General features: G+C 41.5%; 1 protein-coding gene across 1 annotated transcript in view; it reads left to right on the top strand.

The window, feature by feature from the left end:
* otog (otogelin) overlaps positions 1-7789 on the top strand; it is a 53347-nt gene that overhangs the window by 2131 nt on the left and 43427 nt on the right. Inside the window, exons 4-10 of the mRNA XM_035651990.1 lie at positions 751-881; positions 1014-1120; positions 2517-2626; positions 3314-3439; positions 3737-3845; positions 4204-4250; positions 5671-5816. Coding sequence (XP_035507883.1) covers positions 751-881; positions 1014-1120; positions 2517-2626; positions 3314-3439; positions 3737-3845; positions 4204-4250; positions 5671-5816 — 776 coding nt within the window. The remainder of the gene's footprint in view (positions 1-750; positions 882-1013; positions 1121-2516; positions 2627-3313; positions 3440-3736; positions 3846-4203; positions 4251-5670; positions 5817-7789) is intronic.

The raw sequence follows: 7789 nt of genomic DNA, 5'->3' as shown, positions 1-7789 counted from the left end.
GCCAAGTGCAATATGCAAATTGGAAAAGCTGCACAAGATAAAATGTGTGACAAACAACATTATAATGAATTATTGTAAAGCTGCAGAGACTCCCTGACTTACATATGTTGTTCTCCAGATTTAAGAAATCATGTTTGTTTGTTGCAGACACCAACAAATATCACCTTAGCATTATTTTGTTATTTAAATAAAAAAATGTGTGATGCAAAAATGATAATTCCCACACTGATCGTGAATCACATGGCATTCGCAATATCTGTGAAAATATTTGTAATATGATATTTTTAACATATCGTGCAGCCCTAGGTTGATACTCACTACCTACCTTCGAGTTGGCAAAATTCTTTACAGTAGTAAGCTGATGTGTCAGAAAATCAAAAGCAACAAGAATAATAATAAGAAAACCTTGATTCTGTGTAGTTGAATTTGAGTTGTTTCTTACATTTAAAAGGTTGCTGGTTAACAATCTCTCTCTAAAATCTCAGATTTTGGTTTTTAAGCTTTTAAAAACAGTCCATGCACCTCATTACTACATATAACATTTGATAATTTACTGTAATTAATTATTTTGCAAGTCTCAAGCAAGTTTTTACAAGCTAATTTCCACAGTGTAATGGAATGAACTGAAACCAGGTCTGGTGGGAAATCATAAACATATAGTATGCCTTGAAAAATAGCCAGTGGTGATGTATACACAACTGTCCTCGACATTGTGATCCGTTATATTAAAGTGGTTTCTTTCTCTTCCAGGTGTGCTGACTCATGACATAGAAATGTTTGGGAATAGCTGGGTGGAGGCGGAGCCACACGAGACCAGATGTCCCATGGTGACTTCTGACTTCTCTTCACCCTGTGCTGCAGTCGAAACTCATGTCCTGCTGGTAAGGTGTCTGATAGAAACTGTAGGCCTTCCGGTTGCTCCACCTACACAAACACTGAATACTAACACAAGGAACCGAACTGACACATTGTTTTTTAATGACCGGGAATTTGTGTGTTTTTTGTGTCTGCAGAAAGTGGAGGAGGTGTGTGCAATGCTGCTGGATCCGCCATTTCAGAGCTGCCACGACTTTGTCAGCCCGCTGTCCTACATGGCCAGCTGCTCCAACGACCTCTGCATGTAAGATCAGCAGGCTGGGATCTGTCTCACGTTCATTTTATCTGGATAGTGGCCTTTGATGAAAGGTCAGGGTGTCACCAAAAGCATACAGGTTTTCATGGGAGTTTGTTTTTGAGAACCTGTGATAGTTTGGAGCCTTCAAAATGGAAAGGATTCATCCTCAGGGGAGCATGAATGTGCAGAGTAAAGGTTTTTGCGTTTTACTTCACGGACTTCAAGGGAGTCGGACAGAAGCCTGAGGGTCGCACCGATCCAGCACTTTATACAGGAACTGGAGGGAAACTTAAGGTGTGGGGGAACACAGTTAAAGGCAACATTTAGGATGTATTCACATCAAATTAGGTTTTCGTTGCAGCAAAAAGGCTAGTCCTCCCATTCATTTGACTGTGGGTAGTGTGTTTAGGCCACGGTGGTGGGAACTGCAAGGGATGCTGAAAATAAAACCTCAGTGGCGAAAAGTGGAAAAAAATATTTTACTTTTGGAAAAGCGCAATCCAACGTCAAGCTGCCGCTAATTGCCGCAACACAAATGTAAATGCAACTGTATTTAGTAATGGAAGACAGATTACAAGCTTCTGGGGCAACCCCGTAACTGTGTTTTTTTAGTTCCACTTTTCAAATTACTTTCACTTTCTGCGCAATTTCTCCATTTCATTTTATTGTCAGTTGACTTTTGTGACCATTTCTGGTAAACATTTTTGGCATTTTAATAGCAGTATTTAAAAAAACATCATGGCAGACAGCACTGCACACTGCTTCCAAAAAAAAACACCCACACCAATTTTTTAATAACTTTCTTTAATAATTTGATAGATATTGTTGGGCATCACTATTCTTTGAACACATCTTTATATCTTTTCCCACTTTGAGGTGTTTTTTGAGATTTCTTGGATATTTGCCTTTAAGTCCATGTCCACAAAGAAGACTGTGAGTACTTTTGTTGCTTTCTGGTTTTAAAATCCCACTCACAGCTCTCTCAGTTGTGTCTTCTGGTGGCTCAGGTCCATGATCCTGAACGTGCCCTCCTTCTGTGAGTAACATTAGCCCTGGCAGTCTGTTAACTCACACTGATTTGGAACAGAGACTAGTGCTAAAGACAAGACGGTTTACTGTATTCAGAAACAAATTTACCTTATCAGATGATTCACTTTGACTGAGAACATTACTGATACAGCCATACTACAACAAACCTTTTCAGCTGTAGCTTCCCATTTAAAGTCTAGTTGGAAGATTTCATTAATAGAAATGACTCCAGTTTTTCCAGATGGAGACACAGCTGGTGGGTAGTTATTTATTTGAGCTGCACAGTCTGATCAGGTCAGCGTACCTGGCTCTATGGCCACACCTCTCCTGGCTCCACTCAAATAGTCCTTCTCTGTTTGTTACTGTGTTGAAGGTCGGGTCCCAACGGTGATGTGGTATGCCAGGTGTTCAGCGAGTATGCCCGGGCCTGCGCCCACGCTGACCACCCACTGCACGACTGGAGGCAGCACATTCCTCACTGTGGTACGTTTTTTCCAGGTGTTTTAAGGTGTGCGCCACAGAGGACCAAAAAAAACGCACGTTTCAAACAAACACTAAAGCAGCTCAATTTTATGTTTACTTCCTCCTCTTTGTGAAAAATAATGAAAAAAAAAACAATGGAGTTATAGTGTGATTCATAATTATACATAGTTATTGTAGCTTATGAGGCTTTTTTCCTTAAAATAACACAAGTTCTAACATTTTAGTCCATTTTAAATAAAACATTAAATGATTTTTATCAATCACGTGTTTTGGCTTACGTAACCGTTAGCTTACTATTGCTAAGGTCAACTGCAGAAGATCTATTTACTGTCCACATTATTAACTACATAGCATTGTTTAGTTTTAATAGTTAACATACAGACAGGAATATTCAGCTTCAACTTCTTTATTTACTTAAAAATGATTTTGTATCATCTGTTTTTAAAGTTGGATACTGCCTGCCACACACACAGATCTGCAGTGCTAATCAAAGCTCAGCTGGTGAACAACATAAATTATAAATTGAACAGCAATCAAACTGGTGTTGACATAAGTTGGCATAAATTTCACTTAACATGACTTTAGACACAGCACATGCTTGATTTGTCCTCTGCATGGGAAATCTCTAGTGTCAGTTTTCTCCGTAGAAAATTTGACATCTATGTTGTGTTTCATTTTTGCGACCAGCAAAGCAGTGTTCCCTAGGTCTGCAGTACAGAGAATGCATCAGCTGCTGCCCGGCGTCCTGCAACATGGAGCGAACATGCATCGACAGCAAGCTGGCCTGCCTGGATGGTTGCTACTGTCCTGAAGGTGATTGTCTATTCAGATTCTATTGTGGTATCTATTCCTTGCAAGACTTCCTGCGAATACCCTTTTTATTACCGTTTCTGTCTTGTCTTCTGACCTTAATATAAACCAACCACTTTTCCTCTATATAACTTAATATTGGTCATCAGTTTTCTTTTGCATCCTTCAAAGTCATCGATTTACATCTAATCTTTTATTAAAAACACAGCATCATCTCATCAGTATTCTGATGTTTTCAACTGCAGGTGATATGAAGCAATACTCTTTGGTGTGTCTGTCTCTGCTGTTGTCTCTCCTCAGGTCTGATCTATGAGGACGGAAGCTGTGTGACGCCCTCTGACTGTCCCTGTGAGTACCACGGCATGTTTTATCCATCTGGACAGATGCTGCAGGAGGAATGCAACAACTGGTGAGCAGTGTTTAACCTCTCTGGATTTACCGGTTCAAATAATGTTCTTTTATGCCACACAATGTTTGGGCGGATTCCTGCTTTGTACAGTATTCAAACTCAACCTCTAATAACCTGCTTTTACTCCCTTTGGATATTAAATGAACCCTAGATGAAAACATGTGAGACCATGATGTATTTCATGTCATAATGATGTATTAAAAAAGCAGCATATTATCCCGCAGACTCCATACAGTCCTTTTAATCTTCTCAGATCTGACCACCTGGGCTCGCTGTGTCCAGTTTCTGTCAGTGATCCTGCTGATTAGCTCAGCCTTTAATGTTCCCCACCTGTGGACGTCTCTGCTTTCTGTTTCAGCACATGCGTGGGTGGAGTGTGGAACTGCACCGACTACAGCTGCCCAGGTTTGTGCCTTCCTTCTTGGTGGGTGGTTAAATTTTTTTGTGTTATCATTTTATTACAGCCTAAAGATGCTCTCAACAAATCATCTTTTCCTCGAGATTCATGTAAAAATGTCTAGTTAGGGAGCAAGAAAGGGGAGAGGTCCCTAATTGGGAAATAGAAAGGAAGAACCATCATTGCAAAGGTCAAGGAAAGAAAATGTCTCCTACTTTTGGAGCCAGGGAGAAGAAAGTCCAAATATATGGTGCAAGGAAAAACGTTATAGTTATCAAGAAAGGCAGGGAAGGAGGAGGCTGTCTAATTAGGGAGAAAAAAAATAATAAGAGGCAAAGGAGGGAGTAAACATTAAGAATCCCTCAATATGGTGCGAAGGCATAAGATGCTTCCTAGATGGATAATACTAGGCTCATTTGAGATGAGCCAGGCCTGTGCAGAATCATTCACTGCAATGCATGCTGGTTAGGTTTGTATCTGACTTGATGCTGCAACGATAACCTCACAAGATCTAGGTGGGTACAGTTTTTAGAGCCAGGCGCCATAGCTGCCCTCCACCGACTGCAAGACCCAGGGTGTGACAGGAAACGCCTGGCTGTCACCTGATCAAAGAGCCGATTGGCTCTTAGGTTTGACCACAAAAGGCTACAGATAGCTCTAACAGGATGTAAGTATTTCTGTGACTTCCTGTATATTATTTGAAGGGTGCTGGAAGCTGTCCAATGTGACTGCAGCTTTTTACTGCCACCTCCTTCTCCAGTTGCCTGATCTCTTCCACTTTCTACAGGAGGCGCAGTTCATCTCGAAAGAGCCTGTTAGAGAACAACAAACCAGGAAGTAAAAGGACAAGTAGTATGGATGTATAAAGAGAACTGGATACAGCATTGGAGGCGGCACTGCCTTCATTCATATGAAAGCTGCTCAGTGGCGCACAAAGCCGAAAAAGCTACTTCTCGGATGAATACATAGTTTCATGCTCTATAGGCCACTGCGGCACTAGAGACTTCCGCTGGCCGAGCTGGCTAACTTCCGGTTTATCCCTCCGTTAACTTGAATGGGGATAAATAATTAAATCTTAAGAATCTTCTAGACTTTGAAAATGTTATTGGACTGAATGGGTCAAATTCTGCTAGGGAAACAAGTCATTTTCGCAGAGGTTGAGATTTTTTGAATTTACAGCTGCTTCTTCCACAATGTACCCTTATGGGAAAAGTCTTTTAGGGATGGGCCGTTGTTGTAATTACTATGTACAATTGGCTTCAAAGCCTGGTGTTTCTCTTTGGGGCTTGACAAGGAAGGTCGAAGTTTCCTAGTTGTAGAGAAAGGAAGATGAATGCAAGGTGTCCACCCACTAGCTACCAGACTGTGGTTGAAAATGTCTTTGGATGAATGAAGGAATAAGTGAAAAATGTCTTGCTCTCTCTACAGGCGAGTGCTCGGTGACGGGCGATATGTATTTCCAATCCTTTGACGGAAGGCTCTACACCTTCCCTGCAACATGTCAATATGTCCTCGCCAAAAGTCACAACTCCGGGAAGTTCACAGTCACCATCCAGAACGCCCCCTGTGGAGCCGTAAGTTATATTTAATCTTCATTAATTTCATTTTATTTTTAAAAAATCGCCTTCCTATTGAGTGGTGACTACTTTTCTTTTTCTCTCTTGCACCCCTCTCCCACTTCAGCCTCTGCAATCAAACTGTTCTGCTGTCTTGGCTTACAGGTTTATGCAATTTGTCTGTCATGTAGATCATATCATTATTTAAGTGCTCAATAATCCCTGCTGAGCCCAGGTCCATTTTTGTTCAAGAGCCATGCTGCGACTTAGAGAAATGAAAGCTTAGAGGAAACGTCTCGATCAAATTGTGGCAGATAATGAACATGAAAAGCAACAAAAGACTGAGAGCTTCTTCTCCCCTCCTCTCCCTTCCAAGCCTTCAATTTCCCAGCAGCCTTTGAGCTGCTCAGCAAACAGGGGGCGATGGAGGGGAGGAGGCGAGATATAAGATGTCCCACTCATCAGAGCAGAGGCCCGAGACCTCTAACAGCCAACTGAACAGGATTACCTTATCTGGCCTGACTGACAGAGCTGTGGACGGCTTTGTAGTGAGGAGGGAGGTGAAGAGAGGCACTGGAGGGGTGGGGGACTTGGACAGAGAGAAGGTTATGCGAAAACAGGAGGTGAATGATGGGAAGAGTAGAAGGAGGAGGGGGTTGCTAAAACCTTTTCGGCTATGGGACTCTGCCACTTATGAAAGAGACGATTCATAGAGGTAGATCGCTTACTGTCAGCAACGCGCAGCCTTCTTTACTTTAAAAATATCAGAGCGGCAGAGAAGCTAATTGTACTTTTTAAAGTAGTTTTTAAAGACTTGTGACTTCTTGAGTATTTACATTTTCTGACAGTAAATTCAAAATGTACAGTGTGCTTATACAAAATTGCACTCTTCTTTTGATCATTTTGCCATGACAGTGTTTGGCTTAGGGAAGGCAGTGTCTGTCACAGATCGGACGGATTGTCAACAGTTTTGGTTTGGTATGTGTACTTGTTGCACCTTTGTCATTGTCCTCCAAAATGGCCCATATTACCCGAAATTACTCATATGCTCAGTTTCTGATTGCTTACATCCTTTGGTTAAATTTAGGCAAGTAAAACTACTTGGTAACGATTAAAGCTAGATCACCTTAAGGCAGTTATAATTAATGTCTTTGTATTGTTTCAATATCTTTGAGCTGTTATAGCTCACTCTCACTGCTTTCATAGAGCAAAATACCTCTCTAAAAACAGACTGTATTTTACCGGCCCAGCATCAAATAACCTTGCGAGGCACTGAAGATCACGCACAAATCCTTCTTGCCATGCTTCAATCTATGCACTTGTGTCCAACCGTAGTGGTACCAGATCAGTCAGTGTCACATGAGGAACTACTGGCAGCTACGGCTTGAGCTACAGACATGGTTTATGCTAGGTGTGTGAAGGCGTGTCGTAGAAGTGACCTTTGAAAACAACAATGGTGGCTGCTAAAGAGGTTAGTGTAGATGCTCCTTGCTCACAGAACCGTCTGGAAAGTCGCCCTTGGAAATGGTTTGGAAAAGCTTAGGCACTTGGCAGGTGATCTAACCATCTGTCTATCACCATTAATCACAGGTGAATTTCAACCAGTAAATGGTAAATGGACCTGTACTTGTATAGCACCTTTCTAGTCTTCCGACCACTCAAAGCGGCTTTATCGACAGAGGTGCACAACATCCTTGTCTTTTCTCTTAATTATGACTCATGATATTGACACCAGTGTCGCCTCGGTTCCTGCTCAAAATAAAGATATTCTCTGTGTGCAAAGGTCTTTTCTTCCTTCACATCAAAGTGTTAATTCTGTCTGTCTTTGACTGAAAAGCCTTTGGTTAAGTAATAGTGCTCATGTTAAAGGCACCACCCCTCAATTCACAGTGGTTTGAAAATCCTCGAACCTGCAGTCATCTATAGTAGGATGGTATATGCTTGCACAAATTTATTTATTGAAAACAACTAAGTCTCCAACTACCTAAGCA

The sequence above is a fragment of the Morone saxatilis genome, unplaced genomic scaffold (genome assembly GCF_004916995.1).
Source record: "Morone saxatilis isolate NCDOM2014 unplaced genomic scaffold, NCSU_SB_2.0 Contig11, whole genome shotgun sequence".
NCBI classification, from domain to species: domain Eukaryota; kingdom Metazoa; phylum Chordata; class Actinopteri; family Moronidae; genus Morone; species Morone saxatilis.
This window is presented reverse-complemented; position numbering and strand designations above follow the sequence as displayed.